Genomic DNA, 24,721 nt, shown 5'->3' on the forward strand with positions numbered 1-24,721 from the left:
CTCAGGCAGAGTTCTGGGCCCAGGGACTGAGATGAACCCAAGACTTAGACACTTGAGCTTTAAACACTAGACTCCAACAGTGCTAAGGCCATAGACTGTCTAAGTCCCCTCATCTTGCACTTTGGGAAACTGAGTCTTGGAGATGGACCAGGGGCCCAACCAAGGCCTCACAGTGAATTTTGAAGTCAAGCCTGGAGTCTACACAGGCTTTCTGCCTTTGGGAAAGGGATAACTCTGGCATCTGTATGTTGGAGGCACTGTGGCACAGTTTCAGCTGAGTTAGAGCTGGGCTGAAAGCAGCAAGCATGGGGGTTGTGGGTGGCTGAGCACCCACAACAGAGTTAGGCCACTACAAGCAGGGAAGGCAAAGTCAGCCTTGATGGCCTCCTGATGGAACAGGCCTTGTCCTTGGAGAGCCGGAACTGCGACAACAAAGGTCTCTTCTTTCTCGCTCCATTAACTTGGCCAGAGCCACATGGGATCAAAGAGAAAGGTAACAGAACAGGGGAGCAAGGCCAAGGCAGAATGGTGACTCACACCATCCACTCAGCTGTGCCCTCTCCCCAACCCTTGGAAGTCCTTCCTGATGTCTTCCCTGTAGATCTGTGTTCAGAAAACAAAGTGAGTAACTATAGAGGAATAATTAACTACGGAGGCATGGCTTGTTTGGGCCTCATTCCTGTGAAAACAATGCCATGTTGAGGGTTTTAGTGGACCCCATAGTAAGCACATAGCTGATAAAAATTAAAATGCTGAAATACCAGTTATATCCATAGAAAGTTGTTAGCCCAACAGGGGAGGTGCCAATTCCTCACTTCTGCAATGTGGCTAACCCATCCTCAACTCCTTGTGTTCCAGATAACAACAAGATGGGATTTATCCAAATGATATGGCCCCATCAAGGTGGGAGTTAGAATTCAAACCCAGCACGTGGCTAAGACTGGATAGCTAGGAAGGCTCAGCCTAAAGCTTCTGTCTCCAAACTCCATATCCTCAGACACCCTAGAGCCGGAGAGGAACTCTGAGGCTACTGAATGGCCAGAGGACCCAAAGGATTTCACAGGAATCTGGCACCATGCAGTGGGGCACAGGCCCTCTTCCCAACACAGCCACACTGCAAAGGCTGAGACCACCAGATGAAGGGGACCACTGGCTTCTCACCCCCAAAGTGGTCAAGAATGAGCCAGACACTGTCTGACAAAAAGGCTGGAGAGGGTAGTCCTGAGCTAGGGTCTGAATAAAGCCTGGGGTCCCTCCAGGAGTCAGCTCCGAATGCCACTGCCAAATCTCCTTGTACACACACACACACTGGGAGGGGCAACAAGCAGGCACTGCTTTCCCTGTCCAGGCCTTGCCTTGATCTCTCCCACTGTCAAGGTATACGACATCTTAGTCATGGGTTGATGTCTATCCACTCTTGGACACTGGAAGCAGTTGATTCCAAACACCACAATCCCTAATCCTGCTTGCTTGTGACCCTCAGGCATAGCTTACACAGCCTCAGCGCTACCCTTCCATAAAGTTCCTCCATCCTTAAAGACACCAGCATGATGATGTCAGACCCTTCTAGTTTCTCATGGGAACAGCTACTTCCTCATGTAGCCCAGACCAGACACCCCCATATTACCTGCTCACACAGCACTGTCACAGGCTACTATGTGCTCTCAAGGTCAAGGCTGAAGACCACAGAGGGAAGATCCCATACCCAGAAAAATCTTTTTTTTTAAAAAAAAATTACTTTTCTTGAGCCACACTCTCCAAATTGGGGCTTAAATAACAGGGATCCAGGTGGTGGTACCCATGTAAACCTATTCCTGCCTGGAGGCAGGAGGATCACTAAGAGGAGACCAGAGAGGGTCTGACTTTTGTGATAGTTGCCACATGTGTGCTAGGGAAGCAAGACAGTGCAGCCAAAGCAATGGAGCGAGCCTTAGATGCAAGAGAAAACCACAGGATGCAGATAGCTGTCTCCCCATTTAAGAGATGGGGAAATTGAGGTTAAGAGAAACAATGACCATCTGACATGGGTCAGAGGTCACCCAAACCTCCAGATCTCCCACCCCTATCTAAGCATACTCAGCACCCAACTCTCATCTCTTACCCCAGGGGCTTAGAGAAAACAGTGTGTCCTTTGTTCTGATTGGCCAGCTCTTCAACCTGCCCTTTGCTTTGATTGGCAGACATCTTGAGCTGTCCTTTACTTCAGTTGGTAGTTCTTGTCTGGCCTTTGTTCTGATTGATCAGTTTTCTGCAAGTTTTTAGGTCAAGGGCAGGACAGTGGCAGTGGGGGGTGGGTGGGTGAGGTAAGGAAACTTGGGGGGTGTCGGGCACAAGCAAGGAGGGTTTCTTCATCCTTGGCTGAGTAAGTAGGATGCAGACTAGTGGAGTTAAGGCTCTAAGCCTGGCAGCCATCTCTCCATCTGCTTTGATGTCTGACCTGCCCAGGAGTAGGGTATTGGATGCAGGAAGCACTGAGGGAAATGGGCCACTTCAGACCTGGCACTCAGGGAGGACTTCACAGTTTGATCAAATGCCAGTTGCACTGGTGAATCGCCCCACCCCCCACTCCCGGGCCTGGAAGTAACTTAACCTCCACTACACCAACAGGGGGAGGGGAGTCAAGTTCAGTGCCTGTCTGGGCTTACCGGACAGAGCTGCAGCCTTGGGGGAGGAAGCAACTGTGAATGGGAAATGGGGCAATTCCTGAAATGGAGGCACAGTGGGGAGCCAGCCTCAAACAGGGTTAGCACCCCAGCACTCTCAAAAGAATAGAAAAGGAAAAACAGCATTTCTACACGTGTCACGTATACACGCTGCCATCTATCCACCTCAGCCTGTACCTACATGTAGATGCCTCAGACACACACACACACACACACACACACACACACACACACACACACACACGCACATAGCACATCTGCACATACACAAGAGCCCTGGCTCAGGGTGGGTGGAGGCGGTCACATTTCCTGTCCTTGCAGCTTTTGTGAACAAACACCAGGGTAAATATCAGCATAATAACCAGGCAATTTTCCAGACCCCAGGGGAGAACCTGTGGTGTATAGACAAGAGCAGTGATTTCCAGTCCTGTCCCAGATTGACGACAGAAGCTCCCTGTGGCCTTGAACACACCCCTTTCCTCTTCTGAGTCTCGATTTCCTTCTTAACGTGAATGGGTCTTTCCACTCTGCCCATCTAGTTCTGTAGCTTTATGGTTTCATTTGATGAGGGTGAATGGGTAGGCTGGGAAATAGGTGAATGGTGGATGGATGGATAAATGGGGTGGGTAGATGTGTAAATGAGTGGTTAGGAAAATAGGTGAGTGGGTGAGTGGCTAGAAAAATAGGTGAGTGGGTGGATGGTGGGTGGATGGATGGACAGATGGACGGATGGGGAAATGGGTGAGTGGGTGGGAAAATGGGTGGATGGATGAATAAACTGATGATTACATGGAAAAACGGGGAGATGACGGATGCATAAGTAGATGGGCAGGTGAGTGAGAAATCAGTGGACGGATGAGTAGAGTGGTTAGATGTTAGATAGGTGGGTAAACAGGTATATGTGAAAATGGGTGGGTGGGTGGGTGGACAAATGGAGTGAGAAGATGGAAAATGTTTAGAAGGTAAGTAGGTGGATGGGTTAGGCAATGGGTGGATGGTGGGTGGTGGTTTGTGGACGGTAGGTGGGAGGATGAGCAGAGCCTCTGCAGCCCCCTTACCTGCTGTCCTCCACCTGCTGCTGTGGGTAGAGACTGCCTTCAGCACCGCAGACAGCGCCATGCCCAAGTACGAGTCTTTCTCCCCACATACCAAGAAAGGGAGAGTGTGGGACGGATTCTTTGAAACCAGGGAGTTTGCTAGTTTTCTGAAACCTGGGCCTGAATCAGCATTTGTGTGCTCATTTGGGGAGAGCAGAGGGTCCAGACTTAATTGCTTCTAACTCCTTCGTAGAGGCCAAGATCATATGAAACCAGAAACCGTGGTCTTCTCGCCTTTCGAGGCACCCATGGGGACATACAACCTTGAGTCAAGGGTCATTGACTTAAGATGGTCTCTTATTTCACCTCCATAATGCTCCATGTCTTTTCCCACCTCCACAAACCCTCCAACAGCTCTCCCCACGGCATGGCACCTGGACCCCCTACAAGAAAGTAAGACACAAGCTGTACCTCAGGACAATCTCCACTGATTCATCTAACCTTGCTGGCTCTGGGTCCCCTCCTGGTCTGCAGTTAGGAACTGTCCTCACAGTCTGGAATCTGATATCCTCCTCCAAAGGGAGATTCCCCAGGACCCTGGAACTCCTTGGCCTGTCTTCTTCTTTCCTTCCCTTTGGGCCAAGCTCTCCTGGTCTCTCTGAGTGCCTCTTTGCCTCTCTCTATCATTCCCTAGTCGATGTCCATCTGTCACATGCTGCTCTGCTCTCCCATCTCTTCATGTCATGGTTTCCACCTCCACACGCCGGCACTTTCTCCTGGCCTCCACCCACTCTCCTTCTCTTCCCTGCATACTCCCGCCCCCACCACTCCTGTCTCCCCTGCCTACGCCTCCCCCAGATCTCCAAGAAATCATCTAGACAACACAGAAAAAACACCTGGCAAAATAACTGCAGCCATGAATGGGGGCTCCAGACAGTGGCCACGGTGGGGAAAATCAGGAGTCTGGAGCAAACACCACCTCCCCTTGTGTCCGGCCTCCTGTTCTGGTGAGCAACATACACACACTGCCTAATCTTTCCAGAATAGGGGATTGTATCCATCTCCATGTCCTGCACATGGCTCTCACTGGTTCAGTTAGGGAATTTAGTAAACTATCTAGGAGGAGTTCTTGGAACTCAGAGTAGGAAAGCCCAAACCCCAAGCCCAGCACCCCAGGTATCGTCTTTGGCTCCTCACATCTGCCCAGCTACCAAGCCAGGAAACAGAGGAAGCAGGACAAGGTGGCCCCTTTCCCTCCCAACCTGCCCACGCCTGCCACCTGCCCAAAGAGCTGCCTCCAGCAAACCTGGTGCCTGAAATATAACAAGAGCTGCCTGTGTGTGCTAACACTTACATCCACAGACCTCCCCATAGCAAGGCTGAGCTGGACCAGAGGCAGAAGAAAGGAAGAAAGCTAGGTGGCATTGAGCAACTCAGAGGACAGGTGGGCTAGCTCAGATGTCAATGCCCTGAGTGACTCTAGCTATGGGGACAGGAAGGTAGCTTTCTCAGATACTGATTCTAGTTGCAGGTGTCCCTCAGTGGTTCCCAAACTTTGGCATGCCCCAGAGTCACCTGGAGGGCTGTTGAAATGCAGAGTGATGGCCCTACCCCCAGAGTTTCTGACTCAGCTGGTCTGGGAAGAGGTCCAAGAATTCTCATCACCACCCCTCAACCCCCATTCCTAGAGGCGGTGGCAGCGGCTGCTGGCCCTGGGAGCTGCCTTTCACTCATCCCTCTTTAGAGGCAGGAGGCTGAGGACCAGGGTGGAGGGGCGATGGATCTTTGCTCTAGAAAGGGCAGCTAAGATGACAAGTGAATGCTACCCCAACATGAAGAGACTCCACAGGAAAGATCCCCAAGGCGGCGAGGCAGGAGAGTGAGAAAGGGAGAATGTGCTGTGCCATGGGTGAGCTGGTGACAGAAGGGCACATGGAAGGAGTCACCTGCAACTCAAGAGCCTAGCACTACAGGAAGGGCCTCCCTTGTCCTCCCTTCCCCTCTCCCTCTTCCTCCCTCTCCCCACTTTCCATTGCCCTACCACGCCCTCTTCTCCCTTGGCCCACCACCCTTCGAAGACTCTGGCTTCAGTTGTTACTCCAACAGGGCCGCGTCTCCAGCCTCTGAGCCACACTGGAGACACGTGCACTGTAGAATACACCTGCGCCTGTCCTGGCGCCTCCCGGAGGGATCCCCACTCACTGAGGGAGGCACTTAACCCTTCTGTTGGTTCCTTTCATCCCACACCCACAGCCAGTTCCCCCCCCCTCCACCCCAACTCTGTCCCAGTCAGCCTGAACTTCTATCTCAAGTCCTACCACTGTCCCTGGCCCCTTTAGAGCCATCCAGGGTAAGGAGTGATGTTAGAAAGAGGGAAGGAATTGGGAAAGAAGGCAGAGGCTGTTAATTCTCCAAGTCTGAGCTGCTCTCCAGTCTGGATGAGAGGGATAAGGGAAGAGATAACATAGGAAAGGAGAGAGGCAAGAGTATGACAAGGAGGTGATGGCCCTGCCTGGAAGATAGAAGATCATGTTGATATGGTCAGGCTCTGGCTTCTCCTTTCCCTCCCCACTTTCAGCTGCCTCCTCCACACAGTAGGACCACTCTGTCCCCATAGTCCTCAGGCTTCTCACCAGCACAGCACAGCTCCCAAGCACATCACCATAATCTCACCCAGTCATCTTGGCTTCCTGTCTCTGTGACCATGAGTGTTGAACTGAGCACAGTGGGACATTCAATGGAGGCCAGTGTAAGCATCTGGTGACTCAGAGATGTGCCTGGGGAGATGTCTAAGCTGCAAGGAAGCTGAGTACACTGTCCCCCAGGGTGTACAAGAAAGGGACCAAAGGGCATCAGTGCCCTGTAAAAAGTCCTCGGTGGGCTGGCTGACCTCCAGCTCTTGGTTCCATGATCCCGACTGTCTGTACCCCAACCCTGTACCTCATGCCCTTGAAGATAGGTTAAAAGTTTGACACAGCAAGTTCAGAAGCCTCCCAAAATCATACATAATGAGGAGAAAGGGATGATGAGTGCCTGTACCAGTGTCAGAAAGGGACAAGTGTCAAAGGAATTGATGGCCAAAGCAATGATAGGATAAATGAGTGAGTGAGCCTGGGACCCAACAGCATAGTGGATGCTCCCTTTACAGCAATGTGAGTCATTATCTTGCCAATCTTTCCCATCTAGCTCTTAGCATGAGCTGGCCCCCAATAAGAGCCTAGAAATGTTGGAGGCCTGTGCAGTCCTGAACAGAAGGGTGGCCCCCAGTTCTGCTGGAGGCCCCAGGCAGGGAGACAGTGGAGGCTTCTTGGTCCCAAGTCCGGCATGATGAGAGTCCTAGAGAAGGAGCCTATGGAATGAGAGGGTGCTTTTCACTGTCAACTTTTGACAGCATTTTCAAAGTATCTTGGCAAGACAGACCTTCTGCTCTTCAAGATCGTCTTGGGTGGGGAAAAGCCTAAGGCCAGTGGATCTGAGGCACCCAGTAAGAACCAGCGTCACTTGTTCTGGGAAGTCTTCCTACACGAGGACACTTGTTCCCAACCCAGTCCTCTTGGGAATCCCTAAGGACCAGAGTCTATAGGCCTCAGGTGTCATGGCATTGGACCCACAGTTTGGTATGGGGTGTATGAAAGTCCAGAGGAGGCAAAAAGACTAGTCATGTTTTCCCCTAGAGGCATGGGCCCCTCTCTCCTGTGGCTTTGGGCCTCTCAGGTGCTGTTTTGGCCAAGGTATAGACTGCTCACCTCTCCAATGTGGAATGGGACTGGGTGTCTCTCCCTAGGTATGGGTGGAGTCTCTGGTCTCCCACTCTTCCGTCCTCCCCTTCCCTGCTGTGCCCACAATAGTTGACAAATGCTAACTGGCACTGGATTGACACAGGATGAGGTATGGCCTGTGGCAGACAGGAAGGAGAGGCTGACCAGGAGTCTAATGCTGGGCTCTTCTGGGACCAGGCAGCGAACTGGCTGCCCCATGGCACCTGCAGGAGGTTGGTCCTGACTCTTTTCTCCAGCCATTCCAGTGACCTCCGTGTCTGCCTGTCTTGGTGTGTCTCTCTGGTGTCTGTCAATCCCACAGTCTCACACTGCTTCCTCCTGTGACTGTATTTGGCTTCATCCTCACAACTTAGCCTATCCCAGATGTTCCCCAAATCCCAGGAGAATGGGAGTATGAGAAAGACAGGGACGGAGACCAATTCAGAACAGGGAAACACATGAGAGCCAGGAGGGGACCCTGGAGACAGGACTGGAGGGGCAGTACCAGCAGGGATGCCCCCCTTCTTTTAGGGAAACCCTTGAAGGCATAACCAGAGCACTAGGGGAGGAGAGCCTCCTCCCCCCCCACACACACACTCTGCACTGACTCCTGCCCCTCCTCTCCCTCTCCCTGCCCCTGCTGGAATGTGTGAGCACTTTTATTATTCCTAAAAATAGCCCTTCTTTACTGGGGGCTGGGGTGAGGAATTGTCTGGACAGGGTTCATCTCAGACATGCCACTGCCTTTAGGATGTATTCTTCGCTGGACTCTCTGACCCTGTGCAGTACTCTGCTAAAACATAAGTGTGACCCACGAGTCCCCCATGTGGAATGGCCCTGGCTCCTCAGATCCCCATGGGCTCTGAGTCCCTAGACTGTGAGGAGCTGTTGGCAAAGTTCCTGCAGCCACCTCCAGAGAGGCAAAGAGACCAGAAGACGCTGTCATTTGAGTTCTTTCTCAGTCTCTTCGAACTTGAGCCTCTGCTCAACAGTTGCCTTCTGCCCATGACCCTCTATACCCCCACACACACTGGCATCTTTGTTCCCCCATTTGCTGCACCCAGCATCTTCTCTTCTCTTCTGTCCTTGCAGGCCCAGCCCTGGCTGGCCCTCAGAGCCCCAGCCCTGTTCCCTGGCTCTCATCCCTTCTCTCCCTGCTCCCCCATACATAGCAGGGCAGGGGTTAGGCCTCAGGGGCTTAGCACATCCTCCAGAGAACCAGAGAATTGGTAGGGAGACCTTGCAGGCTTTGAGGCCCCATGTCTTGAATCTGGGCTCTCATTGCCTGCTCCAGGTTTCCTCCCAGCCTTTTCTCATTGGTACTAGGTCCCAAGTCTCACTGTCGAGAAGCTCAGCCTCCAAGAGAAGCTCATCCAGCCTCACCTGCTCCCTACCTCCATTTTCAGTTGCAAGAACCACTCTCCAGAGAGAGGCACAGCAGGAACTGTCCAGGACCTCCGTCACTGTGCATTGATGCACAGGATCCCAGCTGGTGAGGCTCCAGGGACAGAAGCAGGCTCTTCACACACTCACCAGCCCCACCCGGCAGGCAGGCTGGCATCCAAAGCTATTTATTTGCCTTTGGAGGACCCAGAAGCCAGAGAACAAACATCCGGATTCTACAGAATTTCTCCCACTCTCCCTTCTCATATCACCAGGGCCTGGGAGCTGGGGCCAGGACATACATGTGCTCAAGCACACACATACTTGTACAGTTCCACACACCCCAGGACTGGGTAATTATGAGACAGGGATCTCTGAGAGAACATGCCCTCCTCCCAGAACCTCAGACCTTCTGTGTGATTCAAAACAAATTTTATTTTGCAAAGGAAATTTTTAATAGCATTTGAGAGGCTTTTCTCATTGCGAAACTGGGTACATTCATCAGAACTGTTTTTTTTTTTTTTCTTCCTCACTCTGTGGGGAGCTGGGAGCTCTCACTTTACTGGTGACCTAAGCACATGCCATCCATAATGGTGTATCCCTGAGGGCCATCACATGACCATAGCTGAATATATCCCTTGGGTCATGAGAGAGAAACATCTGTGTGAAAGTATGTGGTCTGTATTTCTGTGGAAGCCTGTGGAGGAGTAAAGTGCATGTATCTATAATTCTCCTGTACCCATGTGGCCATCTGTATTTATGTGTGGCCTTCACCACCTGTGTCCAGAGATGTATGAATAAGGTCACTGAGGTTGAGGTGAGTCTGGTGTGTACAGTGAGTGTGTGGTTGTCTGGGAGATCATGAACAGCCTGGTGGCTGGTCTTGTGTCTGGATGAGCAAATGAATCTCTGATGTTGGCATCTCGGGCCAGATTCTTCTCACCATGCAGAGCTCACCTCCTCCATCACCTTCCTGAGGTGGGGACCCAACTCTCTACTCCAGCATATGCCATGCATATTCAACAAATCATTCAAAAAGTCTAACCCAGGGGCTAGAAAGATGGCTTGGTGGTTAAAAGGACTGGCTGCTCTTCCAGAGAACCCAGATTCAATTCCCAGCAACCACATGGGCAGTTTACAACCGTCCGTAGTTCCAGTTCCAGGGGATCCAACACCCTCACATAGACATTCAGGTGGGCAAAACACCAATGCAGATAAAATAGAATAAATAATTTTTTTAAAAAAAGTCTAACCCAGTCTCGGTGATCTGTCCTACAGATAGTACCTTCCCCAGAGGTAGAATCAGCCATGTTTTGCCTAAGCTGACTGCAGGTATCTGGGACCACCTTTGGTTGAGAAAGAAGTGAGCCCAGCCTTCATCCATGAGAGAAAATCTCAGTGCAGAGAGAAGGCCCAACTTCAGTGTCACTCAGCTCCTCTGGAGTCCTTGTCCAAGAAATAATGTGCATGGTTAAGAGGCCTTGCAGATAACAAGCAATGGCAGGTCCCTTCCTGTCCTACTCCCAGGACAACCTGGGACAAGAAGGACTCTGATCCTGGAACTAGAATGTCACTTTTCAGATGAGGCTTGCAGGACAATCCACCCTTCCTAACTTCTAAGACTCAGCCTCCCTGACCCTCCCTTGAGCTCTCCCTCTCCAAGGCTCAGGAGAATGTCCTACAGAAGCCACGAGGAGCAGACTCCAGCTGAGATACTGGGCCCAGCTAACCCAGCCTGGGGGCTCTGAGATTCCCCCCCAACCCAACTCTCACGGTTGCATTAGGAAACAGGCCTAGAGTCAGGTGGGGACTCAACCAGGGAAAACAGGGGTGCCTCTCCCTGGGTTTGGGGTTACTCAAGCTTTGGACCTTGTTGGCTCCTAAAAGAGCCTGAGGGAGGGGTTAGGGTCCTGGGACAGACAGTGGAGACCTATGTCCACAGCTGTTGGTATGAGTCTCATACCCTTCTCCACTTTCCCCATCAGGCCCAGAACCCCCACTGGTGTGATTAACCAAATTATGGGTTGTTGTTGTTGTTGTTGTTGTTGTTGTTGTTTCCATGAGCAAATTGCATCGGTCTTAAATGAATGAGGCCCTGAGAACCTGTGCTGAAGGCTCATGGACTGGTGAGTACATCAGGGGTCTGGGAGAAAGGAATGTAAGAACAGTAGGGATGTCACCGCAAGGCTGAGCCAGGGACAGGAGAAAGTGAACAGGGAGAGAAAGGAGGGCTGAGGGCATGAGAGCACATCTCTCACAGGTGCTCCCATGGGTGCTCCTGTCAGCTAAATGCCTGGAGTTCCAGGGTTGAGGGGGGAAGTACCTCAAGAGACAGAACCCTCACCCAGCATGAGGGACTGCTTCCTATAATTCCACCAGCAACCTTGTGTGGTACTTTAGGAAACTGAGGCCCAATAAATAAAGTGATGAGCTTCAGTCAGAGCCTGGGGCACTGCTCTTGGTCAGCTTGGGCAGCCTCAGAAGTCTTCTACCAGGGTGAGGCAGCCCAGTGCCTGCAAATCCTCCCTGGGTACCCAGAGCAGGAAGGGCTCCTCATACCAGCTCATAGACACCATTTCTATCCCAGTTGAGAATGTCTCTTGTCCACGCTACAGTGTTCATCCTCCCTCTGATGGCCAGCAAGTAAGACTGGGACTGACTCCAGGCACCATCACTCACAAAACATCTTCAGTGCCTCTCACTCCCCACCCCACAGTGTTATGCTCTGTGTCACACCACACAAGGACACAATCACCACCACCTTCTCACAGCAGGTCCCACATACTCAACGACACAGGGTCACTCCAATGTCCACATTGACTGTCACACAGTGATTCATTACTGTCACCATCACTCAGGGTGTTGCACATTCTCTGGATCACACATCACATCGAGCCACTGTCTCACCCTTTCACAGCACTAGGTGAAGCTTCGATGCTGGTCCTATTTCACACTGCCTCATTTTGATGCCACCAGCACCTCTCAGTCTCCAAAATAAATAAATAGAGGAATAAAAGCGCCTTGGAAGTAGCAGCAGGTGGAATGCTGGGTAGAAGAGTTTTAGAGGGGATGAGAGTATCAAGGCAATAAGGAAGTGGAAAGTTGGGGAAGGGGGGGTCAGTGAAAACTATAAGTGAAGATGCCGTAAGGAAACCTGCTAAGCTAAACATAATAAAAACATTTCCGCAAAATGATCCATAGAATGAGGGGAAAATACTTGCAAATCTTGTATCTAATAAAACGTTTAATACATAAAGAACTCCTTGGCCCAACAGCAACAAAAAGCAAACACTCCAAAGTATGAACAAAGGACTTGAGTAGACATTTTCCCAGAGAAGATACGCAAATGGCCATGTGGAAAGATGTTCAACATTTCTAATCACTTAGAAAAAGAAAATCAAAACCACAGCGAGAGGCCACATCACACCCATTAGGAAAGCTGTTGTCCAAGAAATCCAGAAAACAGCAAGGGCTGGCTATGGTGTGGAGAGACAGAAACCCTTATACACTGTGGTGAGACCAGATAACGCTGTGAGACCCAGTATGGCCACTTCTAAAGTGAACAAATAACAACACAGCCAAGTGTGCTAGGGCACACCTGTGACTCCTGGACTCGATGGCAGAGACAAGAAGATCATGAGTTCAAGCCCATCATGGGGTACACAGCAAAACACTGTCTCAAAACAAACAGGCCTGCACGATAACTTGGTGCTAAAAGTGCTTGCCACCAGTCCTGAGTTTGATTCCTGACATCCACATGGTGGAGGACAGAACTGACTCCTGCAAGCTGTCTTCTACCTCCACATCCATGCCATGGTGCACACACACGCACAAGCAAGTGCACACAAGCAAGAAAAACATGAAAATCAATGTAGATTATTACCATATGGTCCAGCAAGCATAATTATCAATATGTACGCAAGATCATTGACAGCAGAAGGGATCTTCATACATGTGTGTTTGTAGGCACAATATCCACCACAGGTAACAGTGGAGGTGACACGCGTGACCGTGAATGGACAAGCAGATAAGCAAAAGTATGCACACTGGAAAATCTCTTGGCTGAAAAAGGAGGAAAGTCCTGTCACATGCTACAACACAGATGAACCTCTAGGATAATACGTTTAGTGACATTAAAACCCAGTTCTCAAAAGACAAATACTGCATGCATGATTCCACTCACATGAGGTCCCTAGAGACAAGGAAGGGGGAGGGAGGTTGGGGGGGGCAGTAGGACATGGGGTGGGACAGTGGAGGGGAACAGTGGGAGGGGACAGTGGGGTGGGGGACAGTGGGGTGGGCAGTGGGGTGGGGACAGTGGAGTAGGGACAGTGGTGGGGGACAGTGGGGTAGGGGACAGTGGGGTGGGGGACAGTGGGGTGGGGGGACAGGGGTTTGTGCTGTCAGGGGCTTTTTCTTAGGTAGATTTTGTTTGGGAGAATGAAGAGTAGTTCAGAAAGGATGTGGACATATTTAAGAACAGAAAACTCTCCTATGTATATTTTACCACAGTTAAATAGTTTTTTCAACTTAACCAAAGAAAACTGAAAACAAAAGTGAAAAGGAATTACACAGTTAATATGACTCAATGTGAACTACAGGTGACTAAATCTCGGCAACTGTTGATTCTGGGTGATATGGCAGTTTGTTGTATTCTTCTCCTTGGTGGCATTGTACTTAAAGTATTTTTATTTGGAACCAGGCGTGGTAGTGAATACATTTAATCTCAGCACACAAGAGGCAGAGGCAGGGGAATCTATGTAAGTTTGAGGCCAGCCTGGTCTGCATAGTAAGTTCCAGGCCATCCAGGGCTACATAATGAGATTCTGTCTCAATAAAATAAAATAGTTCCACAATAAAAAAAAAAAAAAAGCTTCATCTTCCCTGACCCTGCCCTCTTTCTAGCAACCCTATCCCTCTCTGCATAGCTATGTGTCATTGTTCATGTCTGCTTCTAGATCACCACGCTGCCCTGGCTTCTAGCCCCACTTGTCACTGAGACCGAGGTGTGTGTGTGTGTGTGTGTGTGTGTGTGTGTGTGTGCGCGCGCACATGAGCATAGAAGCACGTGCACGCATAGAAGCCAGAGGTTAATCTCAGGTGTCTTCATCATGAGCTTTTTCAACAGGGTCTCTCACTAAACGTGGGCCTCAGTCTGTCTGTCTGTCTGATCTGCAAGCCCCACAGTTTCTCCTGACACTGCCTCCCCAGGACTAGTATTACAAGTGCAGACCATTGTACAAGGCCTTTTTTTTCTTTTTTAATGTGGGAGGATCACATGCAGATCCTCATACTGGGCAGGCACCTTCCCAGCTAAGCTGTCTTCCCTGCCCACTTGAGTGGTTCTTATTAGCCTCTCCTGCCCACGAGACGGCACAGTCTCTTCTTTCTCTCTCACTTTCAAAGTCATCAAGTTCAATCATTTCAACCTCCCAACCCTCTCAAAGGCTTGTTCACTTCTCAGGAGCCTCCAGGAGGTCTGCCTATCTCCCTGCTGTGCCACTCAACTCTCCATGCTACACCCAGCCCTCAGAGCCATCTTCCCAAACGTTTACCGTGACTCCCCTGCCTCAAGTCATCGCTGTCTTGCTACAACACTGTGACACTCAACACTGTGTGTTCGCATTTCACTTTGTTGTGACCATTGCACATCCCATGTACAAATGTCAGGCTGATGGCTGCATGCCTCATAACCATTTTCCGCACACTCGATGTCACTTCGTGTCACATCCTTGTTCACACATTCAGCTTTGCTGGATCATTTCCTTGGGGGCCCGCAGTTCAGTGTCAAGACACTCCAGCCACAAGCTCGGGAACACACCTGTGACCACACCATGTCATCTCCCCATGTTTATGTAACTGGTTCTCATGACGTCACACCTGCTATGTACCCATCGTTAACCTCAGAGTCACACACAATGTACCTACTGCCTCATACACTTAGTCTTTCAGAGTGTCACACAACCAGGTCACATATTCAGTGACTCATTCACTCTCCACACAGCATCCCATGATCACTATCACACACATAGTATTACATGTCACAGAACGAATGTTACACAACGTACAGAGCACCCACTGTCCCACAGTCAGTGTCTTACTGCCACCTGCAGTGACACCCACGCCCACCTCTTTGCTGGGCACAGTCACAGAGCTGCTGCCTCATGTCAACACTGTTTCCTGTTGTTGTGCACAGAGGCCTCAGCTGATGCTTGTTCCTTCAGGGGTTTCCTGTTGTCAGGGTCCAGTCAGGCCTGGCCCTGTCTGTGACATTCAGCCTGAAGCCTGTCAGCAAGAACTCTGGGCTCCTCTGCCTCCCTGCTGATTCTGTATGAGCTCATGGGCTTTTCATGGTCTCTCCTCAATATACTCAAATTTTTCAAGTGCCTGGGCTTGGGATAGTCCCATGAGAGAGGCACAGGAGATACTCACTTGGCCTTGCCCATTGATTAAGGGCCCAGCCCTCTGCTTCCTAGTGAGACTCCTGGCAGTCTATGACATTGTCTGACTGACATTGGACAAGACCGGCAGGCCTCAGTCTGGAAGGAGAAGGAGGGTAGATGACAAAGGGTCAGAAGGTCAGAGTTAGAAAAGCTGTCCCAGCGGAAGTCACCCCTAAGGAAGCCACTGAGAGCTGGAAATATGAAGGAAGAGAAAGAAAAGGCTTAGAATTGAAAAACCAGACAGGAGCAAAATGTCTTAGAGACGGGAACCTGGCGGAGTCAGGACTGACAAGGATGAAGACAGGATGGGAGAGCAGAGGTCACTCTGTGGAATTTAGAAAACACAGGTTCCTCCCTGCCAGGCCAGCATGGTTCTGACTCAGGCTCCAATCAGGGAACTCAGGGTACACCCCCTACTTCCTGGCTTTTCCTGTGGCCCTACAGATTGTCCCTCATGGCTGCCAAGGCCCCTCACCTCTTGCCCAGGCCAACCTGCAGGAAGGACACAAGCAGGCCAACGCACACGCTCCTCACACGGCCTGAGATAAATATTTCCCAGGAAACGGAACTTGTTCTCTGAGTGTTTACAGCCAAGGGCCAAGCAGGATGGGGAGGGGGGTCATCTCTCACGCTCATGCCTGGGCCCTGAGCATCTGCCTCAACACCACTGTGGACCTGCTGTGCATCTCTCAGCTAGTTCCTGCTGTTTTTCTGAGCTGACTCTGGGTTCTCAAGGAGCCTGGATCTCTCCCTGAGTCCACGAGCTTGCCCAAAGCCTGGCCTCATTCCAGCTTCTATCTTTTCTGACACCTCTCCCTTCTGACTATGTTTTTCTGACCTGTGATGCCATTTCCACTGTTCCCTCATCAGTCGGAGTATGGACAGATGGATGGGCAGACAGAGAGACAGGCCAGGGTGACAGCTGAAACTTCTTCTCTAGTCCCAAGGCTCTACATGCCCCAGGCCTGTGTAGCCTGACAGGTGGGCACAGACAGATGGCAGGGCCTCAGGGCCCCCGTGGATGCCAGATGCTACAGCCAACTTGTTGGCAGCAGCTCCCTCAGGGGCCACAGGGCAGCACCAAGGCCACTTGCTTGATGTGAGAATTCAGGAGGAAGCATAACAGCTGGCAACAGAAGTACTTGATAAAGAATGTTCAACGAGGCCTGGAAAATGACCCCTAATGTGGCCCTTCCAACCTCATCCCAGTGTTCTTTGCCCAGGACCTGTGCCCCACTGACGGGTGGAGCTATCCCCATCGCCCACCTATGCTCACTCAAGCCTTTTTCCTCCACAGCAGAAATCTTGCTCTCCATCTTGCCCCTAGCTCTCAAACCACATCTTCCTACCTCCTGAAGGTTCCCTTTTCGGGACTGCATTTTAGACTCTTCTCCCTGGGCTTCCAGGTCCCTGTCTCCCTTCGTTGGTTCTCTCAGGAGCTGATAACACAGACTCTGACCTGCAAGCCAATCTCTGGCCTTGACTCTCTCCATTCTCACAGTTCCACCTCCTAGAAGTCACTATGACTTCCCTAATCCACCAACTGAGCCTTTCTTAGAACTGCTCTGGCCCTGTGTGCAGAAATCTCATTCATTCTAGAAGCCCTTATTAAGCACCTACTGTATGCCAGGCCAGAATGAACCCAAGAGCGATTGAGTGTCAGATGTTTTCAGTGCCTTGAGAGAAGATACACAGCCCAGTAACTGTGTGGTGTAACACACTGCCCAGAGCTATTCTCGGGGAGACTGAAAGCTGTGAGTGCCCAGGGAAGGGAGAAGATTGACTCCACCTGAAGTGGGAAACTCCACCAAGGATGTGATATTTAACCTGGAGGGGTCAGTATGAGCAAGTACATGGGGGGCTGGAAGAGCTGGTGTGGGCTGAGGGTCAAGCAAAGCCACCACCAGCTTTGCTGAAGCACTGACTGTGGGTGTAAAGAAAGAACCCAGGGGCATGGGTTCTCAGTGCCATGCCAAGGGGTGTGGTCTTTATTTTCTCCAAAAGCAGCCATGGGGGTGTAACGGATGGACCTTGCAATGGAGAGCTTGGAATAGGCACCTGTGCCTTTGTCCCATGCCTGCAGCTACCTGAGCACCTGTTCCAGCCTTCATCCCAGCTGGAGCTCCCAGGACACAACCTGGTCCCTGGTCCCAGATCAGAGACATCAACTTGGTGTTTTCAGTACACCAACTTGAACTGTCCCCATTGAGAGCGACGATGCCAGGGCCTGGATTCCAGGATTAGCCTGAAGGGCCCCCTGCCACCAGCTGGCCAAGGGTCAGGGAGCTATGCCTAAAGAGTATGCTGAATCAGCCCTGTTGGGTGGGGAGGGGCGCTGACACCATGGCTCCCATTGCTGCCTCCAAGCCAGTGCCAGAAGAATGTCCCATGCCCACAAAACTTCTATAATCCTCATCCCAGCCCTACCGCACACACCATCTTGTGTGTGTGGTGGAGGGCAGACAGTTTAGTCCTGACTCTAACAAACATGGAGCAAGAAAGCTCATCCCACGATCTGCTGCGTCACAGGCCTGGGCCAGGTTCTCACAGTGCCCTGCAGCTTCTCCCAGCTTCTCTGGATACTGATGTCAATAACAGTATTTCTGTCCCAGTAACAATTGGCGACCTTTTTGTTTGTTTGGGCTTTTTGTTATTGCTTGCTTGTTTTATTTTTTTTTAAGACAAAGTATTATGTATCCCAAGCTGACGTTGAACTGGATATGAATCTGGGGGTGACCTTGAACTGCAGATCCTCCAGTTTCCAACTCATGAATCCTGAGATTAAAGGCCTACAGCACCATGCCTGCTTCACACAGAGCTGAGGATAGAGGCCTTGTTCACGCTAAGCAAACACTCTACCAACCTGAACTACATCTATCAAGAGATCTTACCTCTGCTTGCAAGTGAGGGAGATGGGTTCAGGATGGCTACATGACAGGCCCATAGTCACACAGTGGGAAGTGACAGACCCAGACCCAGAGCAAGTCCTCCCAAAAGGCAAAGCTGATGATGGCTGTCCTTTGAGGTGGGTGAAGGGTTGTGGGAAGAACAGAGCTAGGACAGTCCCAGGTTAGAATCCTTAATCAGAGTGAGAAGACAGCAGGACCCAAACACAGGAAAGAGAGAGACTACAGTGATGAGAAGAAAGGGCTTGGTCCCGGGAGGCCTCGTGGAAAGAATGAGGCTAGTGGAATGGGGAAGGGACCCTATCTGAATGTGCAGACGGTAGGGACAATGGCTGAGGCACAGAGTTTGCGCACAGAGATGCGGAACCTAGAGCCAAGCTCCTTCAGCCCCCACAACCCTAGAGGGTCTCAGCTTCTCCAAATCCCTCCCCTTGTGGCTTCCTGGGTGGGTGACAAATGCAGTCTTTCCTGGCGGGTGGCCGAGGCTGCTGAGATACTGCCGGCTCCCAGGAACACCATCTGTCCCAGCTCTGGGGGAAGCTCCCACCCATGGGAATGCCATGGCAATAAATAAATTAATAATGACTCTAATCCTCTCTCTTCCTTTGGCCAGCTCCTAGCACCAGGACCCACTGCAAAGGACATTCTCAGCCCTAGCTTCATTCTGCAGTAGGAAAGCCATGTTGAGCCCTTACCCTGGTAGGCATCTCTTTCACATCTTAATAAATACACAGGGAGGCATCTAGCCCCAGCTCCACCATGATCCACCCTCAGCACCTGCTCTGAGTCTTGGCTTCCCCCAAACACAGCAGTCCTAGGTTATGCTAAGAGTTGAATGAGGGCATGCACCCAAAGTGCTTGGCGCCAAGGGGGGCTGACACAGGCAACAACTTCCTCTCACTTGGGCACACTGGCAGATGCATGAACAAGTACACATGCAAGCACCTGCACACACACACACACACACACACACACACACGTGCATGCGTACAAACACACACCTGGGTCAATCTTCAATACCCACAGCCCACCCCGATTTCGCTATTCATTGAACACGGAAGGTTAATCCAAGGCACCCCAAAGGCATGGTCAGAGCTGGGCTGGCTGCCATCCCATCGGTAGATGTAGGAATGAGAGAAACACAGCCCCCCAGGCTTAGGTAACTTATAGTTCAAGGGACAAGCCCAACATAGATACAGAGTCACAGGATGAAGAAAATAGGGTCCTATGGCACACACAATGGATAAAAGACAACAGACTGCCCTAGCACCCAACTGCCAGGTGGAGAGCTCAGAGGAGGAAGCATGAGCCGGCTGGGGTGGAGTTGATGGAGTGGGAGGAGGCCATCCTGGAAGAGGGAGGTTACTGCAGAGCCCGGAAGTGCTTAGGATGTGTTCTGTCAGTAGCAGGTGCTTGGTGAAGCAAGAATGGCTGAGGGATATTGTGGTAGGCTGGAGCTTCAGAGGGTCAAGAGGGTGGGAACATGGAGAATTTGTGAGTAGAATGACAAGTCCAAATTTGGATGTTAGGAAGATCCTTCTGGAAATCACAGGGAAGACAGGAACAATTGGAAGCAAGCGGCCAATGGATGTCAGGAGATGACCATTGCAGGAATGGAGCTGGGAGAGGAACTCAGCAACGGGCAGGGAGTCCAAAGGACATGGAGTCTGAAATGGCTTTCAGGTGAATTGAGAACAGGGAGCCCTCCAGGCTGGGCAGAGATGATGAGTCTTGGGGTATGTGCCCTCAGGCTGGAAGGTGGGCCTGGGATGCAGCTCCAGACTCCGAATCCTGCACCCCACCCTCAAAGACCACCCACTCTTCCCTCCACTGAGCTCTCACCTCCAGTCGGTCATCTCTACTCCCTGAGGGTTCTGGCTCCTGTGCAAGGGGTTCCTGGCTGGCTGCAGAGACAAGAAGACCAAGGGCTGAGGCCTACCAGGTCTTCTCCCCTTCTCCCCAGCCTCCCTCCCATCGGCACCCAGCAAGCCCAAGGGTAGCTTTCTCCTCCAGGTAGCCTTGCCTGCTTTTGCCCTGCTTGCTCCCTGGACACCTCCGTCTCTGCTTTTTTCTCAACTCTGAGAACATTTGGCCTTTCGGCCTAGTGCTCCCAAAGCATAGAAATGAACATGGCTCTACTTATCCTCAAGTCTCTCCAGGAAACCTTCCTGAACCTCAGTTTCCCTATCTGTAAAAAGGGATCAGAACATCCACCTGAAGTAGTCAGTAATTCTCCAGAGTGGATGTTCCAAGTCCAGAGATGCCAAAAAATCCCAAGAGATTGTCTTGTGTGCAAGCAGCTACCCCCAGTCTGGCACTGAATCCTCTGGGCCTCAACTGGACCTCCACCCATATCTGTTAGCACCACCTCCACGGGCTCCCAGAGTCCTGCTAACAAGATGCTGCGGCAGGCCTGACAGACACACCAGGGACCCAATCGCTTGTTCTCAGAGGTCCACCACCCAGACAACTTTGAGAAGCCCAGCTCCTCTGACAAGCACTGTCCTGGGCCAGCTGCAGGCTCCTGCCCCTCCCCACCCCCACCCCCAAGTATGTCCCAGCATCGGACAGGCGGTGGGATATTCTGAGCCTGGCTTCGTTCCCGTCAGCTGCTGGCCTCCATGCCAGCCTGGCGCGGGTGCAGGGACTGATTTGATTTGGCAGCTTCGGAAGCGTGTGGTGGGGACAGGGTGGGGAGAGGGGGAGGGGGACAAGACACCCATCCCCGAAGGAAATAAACAGCCTCAGGCACTCAGCAGGATGGGGGAGACATAGTCTGGCATGGGGAAGAGCTGAGTTCCCTGCTTGGCATCCCCCTCTTCCCACCCAAGCACTGGACACCTGCCTGTGGCTATAGGAGTCTCTGGCCCTCAAGGGTATGGGGGAGGTGGCAATAGTTGCACCTGGCATGTGGATGCTTGTGGAGTGACTGTGTCAGGTGTCTGGTTGTCTCACATGTCCCCTGTGTCCTGTGGGGTTTCCTGCTTTGCTACATACACAGCTAGCCCTGAGTGTCACTCCAAGTGTCTGTATGTGGAGTGATGGTCTAGGAGTGGTCCTCTCCCCAGATGACAATGGCTGAGCAGCTAGACCTCTACAGGGGACTGATTATAACCCAGGGTTTGACGAGATCATCCGTGTTGGCTGCTGTAGGGCCTGGCATGTGTTGGCTCTGGCCCTTCCCTTCCCTCTGTGTGATGACCCTGCTAACCCTGCCTTGTCCTGCAGAGGAAATGACGGAGGCTGAGATAAGTGTCTGACCCTAGGGGCTATCCCTTTTGTGCATAAAACGTTTGCCTCCTCTTCCCCACAGTCTGAATGCCTTCTTCTCCCAGGGAAATACAGCTGCTGGTGGTGAGCCTCTACCACCCCTGGAGACTCCTAGAGAGGCCTGCTCCTGTTCAGGCACCATACCTCTCCCTCCCTTCTGATCCCCTCTACTGAACCCCAATTATGGGGAATAGATAGGGGAGAGACTCTCAGCTGGGCATTCACAAGCCCTCACTAGTTGTAATGCTGATCACTTCCTTACTTGCCCAACACACCCAGGTCACACAGTCCCCGACCCCCATGTTCTTGGAATATGGATTTACCTGCCAATGCGCTGCCAGTACCCTAAGAACCTGGCCTCTTAGGATTTGATCAGAAAACTACCACAGGGGTATCAAGGCTCCTGGTTCTCTGATCTATGTGCAAGTACTAAATGGCAACAGGACAATGCTATGCGCAGACACCAGGTAGGGAGGTCGTGGTAGGAGGTGGAGCCTGCTTTGAGAAGATGCAAAGTCTCATCTGTTGGTTCCTCTTCATTGTCCAACTTTTCCTCTGCTACCTCTGTGGATCTTCCCACTCAGTCACAGGAAGCTGAATTGCTCCTGGAGACAGGAGAGAGGGATCTCACAATGGAGGGGGCTTGGAGAGGAATAGAGACTAAAGTCCTAGCTAAAGAGGTGGAGCCCACATGTAGGACCCTAAAGGGCTTCACTTGAGATGCCTGGGGACTCAAAGCAAACAGAGTGACCGCCTATCTGTCTGGTCAAATTTTCACCTGGGATGGGATTTGTTTGTGTTTGTGATATCCTTGCACATATCTACTGAGTCACAAGGTCAGGGTTTGCCAAAGGGAATTCTATCTAGAAATCAGAGACAGTGGAGAAGGCATGAGTCTGAACAAAGAAGAGGGATGGCAGTTTGGGGAGGTGGGGTGGGCTAAGAGAAGCAATCTGTGCTTCAGGAGGTACATGCAAACCCTGTGCTGGGTCTATTGTGGTCAGTTCTCAAGGCTTGGATTCCTGAGGCCAAGGGCAGAGTGTGCCCATGACCCAGAGGAGAAGGGGCATAGCACAGAGCTTGCCACAGCCCACTGTGTGACTCTAAGCAAGACCTTCCCCTTTCTGAGGGTGTCCTCATCAGAAGAAAAGGGTAAGATGTGCTCTTCTAGGACTTTACCTAGGGCATCTTTTGAGGGAGTTACACACACAACCAGAAATGGAGACCTATGGGGTTGGGAGAGAGCATGGGGCACATGGCCATGAGAGCAAATGAGGGGACAGAAGGGTAGGAGAGCTGAGAGAGGAAAGCCCTGCTAAGGAACCACAGGAAGACTCTCTGAGAGTCTGGGGGGTCAGCTGGGGATGGTACCCTGCAGAGCACCCTACCCAAGACCAAGGCAGGAGGTAGTAGCAATGGAGCTTTATGGGTGACAGGAACAGCTGTCTCCACCCCACTTGCTTTCTAGCCTGTGGGAGAAGAAAGCTGGAGCATGTCAGACAAGGACTCTGCCCTTGAACTTGGGTCCTGACTCCACTCCTGCTCCGCAGGGATCCCAGAAGAAGGGAAAGGCTGGGGGCTGTGCACCCAGGGAACGAGGAAGCTCTATTTCAGACCTGCTGGGCAATGGCACCTAGGGAATTCTGGATATGCAGCCATGACAGGCTTCTCTAGGGCCACCAAGGTTGGAATCTAGAAAGCAAGCTCTTCTTCTTAAGCCAGGATTCCTTTCCAACTTTTGCCTGGGTACTGAGTGAGGCCCAAGTGGGATCCAAGAAGCAGGAGATACTAGACAACTGGGATGGCCTTGTGCCAAACTACACGGTGTGCCTGAGACTCAGGCCAGGCTCCATCAGCTCTTCTAGACCCCCTGACCCTCAGGGTAAGAGCCAAGTCTGCAGGGGGTGCAGAAAAAAATCCTCTAGTTAGTCTCTGGGTCCCCGGCCCTCACTGGCAAAGGTTCCTGCATCCCTACACCCGTGTCCAGGAAGGACTCATGTCCTGTTTCCCCTCAGGCAGCTGCTGGAAAAGGAGGTGAGAAGGCCCCTCCTTCCTCTTCCATCTACAGCTCTATGAAGACACTTTGAGAGCTGGGATGGGGAGAAGGATGCTCTCTGGTCCTAGTCTGAGATGGCTGGGAGATGGAGGCAGTGGGTGATGGGAATGGCTCCCATGCCATACAAGCTTAGAAAGAAGCAGGGCCCCTCATATGAGCGTGCAGCAAGTCTTTTGTGGCAGGAGAGATCCCATGTGACCAGGCTAAGGGGGTCCCCTTCTCCTCTGCTGTCAAGGGCCTCCTCCTCCCCTCCTTCACTTGAGGGTAGGGCTACCATCCCATCCTAAGCTATCTGTCTCCATTGCATCTTGTTATGTTTTTAATAACTGAACATTGACATTAACAAGGCAGGTGGCTGCAGCTCTTCCCAGCAGCCCCATTTAGCATCATTGAATCATCAAATCATCAAATTCTAGAATCCTGCATGCACAGAATGTCCGCATCTTGGGCTCCCAGAGTCTTAGCATCTTAAAGTCACAGAATGTCGGAATCACACAGCCACACACACACCCAGCCCTGGGCTGAGCATGGAAGGCTAGCATCATCCTAGTGAGAATCCCAAGCTGACAATCCCAGATTTTCACATCACCCCCCACCTCCTGAGCTGGTGTGCTCACACAGCCCTCGAGCTATGGGCCACCAACTTCCTCGTTTTACAAGCAAGAGAATACAGCTCAGAAAATGGTGCAAGAGTACCAGAAAGCAAGGAACACGGGATTGCCCGACCTCAGGACTGCAAGAAGTGACCTGTATAGGCCAGTGTTTCTGACAACCGATAACTTTCAAATTCTGAAGTTCCCATGTCTGCCCTGGGCCAGCTGCTCCTTGCCTCACTCTTCTCTTTTCAGCTTCATCTCTTTCTTTTTCTATCCATACCCCCAGGCTGACCCCACCCCTTCCGCTGCCTACCCTGTGTGTCCCAAACATGAATGGGGGTGCACAGGGCTAATTCCCTCAGGGCAAGGAACAGGAAAAGCAAAATGTCTTCCTTCACCCCAGGCACCAGCTGGAAAGGAAGGGCAGGCTCCTCAAAACAGGAAGGCAGAGGCCCTGGGGGGTGACCAGGGCTGAGACAGTTCAGGGGAGCCTGAACTGAAGTCCAGGGAAGCAGCAGTTTGCAATTTACATTTCTCATTTTCATAAATTCGCGCTTTTACTCATAAAATTTCGGATTTTAATTCTATTCATTTTTGCAGCTTGTTTTA

The 24,721-nt window shown here is 51.5% G+C and overlaps 1 protein-coding gene and 1 non-coding gene across 9 annotated transcripts in view; both read right to left on the reverse strand.

The window, feature by feature from the left end:
* Positions 1-24,721, reverse strand: part of Pde2a (phosphodiesterase 2A) — a 62,169-nt gene that overhangs the window by 31,026 nt on the left and 6,422 nt on the right. For 2 of the 8 annotated variants that reach the window (XM_035442340.1, XM_027407831.2), the window contains exon 3: positions 20,033-20,094. The exons of 3 other annotated variants lie outside the window; for them this stretch is intronic. In XM_035442340.1, the coding sequence (XP_035298231.1) occupies positions 20,033-20,094 (62 nt within the window). Of the gene's footprint in view, positions 1-6,373; positions 6,507-8,852; positions 9,263-20,032; positions 20,095-24,721 lie in introns of those variants that run through there. 3 more of the 8 variants (XM_035442341.1, XM_027407829.2, XM_027407832.2) reach the window with 2 other exon arrangements.
* Mir139 (microRNA mir-139) lies at positions 5,787-5,864 on the reverse strand. The gene has a single exon (NR_105118.1). It is a non-coding gene; the product is annotated as a microRNA mir-139 (primary transcript).

Source organism: Cricetulus griseus, chromosome 3 (assembly GCF_003668045.3).
Source record: "Cricetulus griseus strain 17A/GY chromosome 3, alternate assembly CriGri-PICRH-1.0, whole genome shotgun sequence".
In the NCBI taxonomy this organism is placed as follows: domain Eukaryota; kingdom Metazoa; phylum Chordata; class Mammalia; order Rodentia; family Cricetidae; genus Cricetulus; species Cricetulus griseus.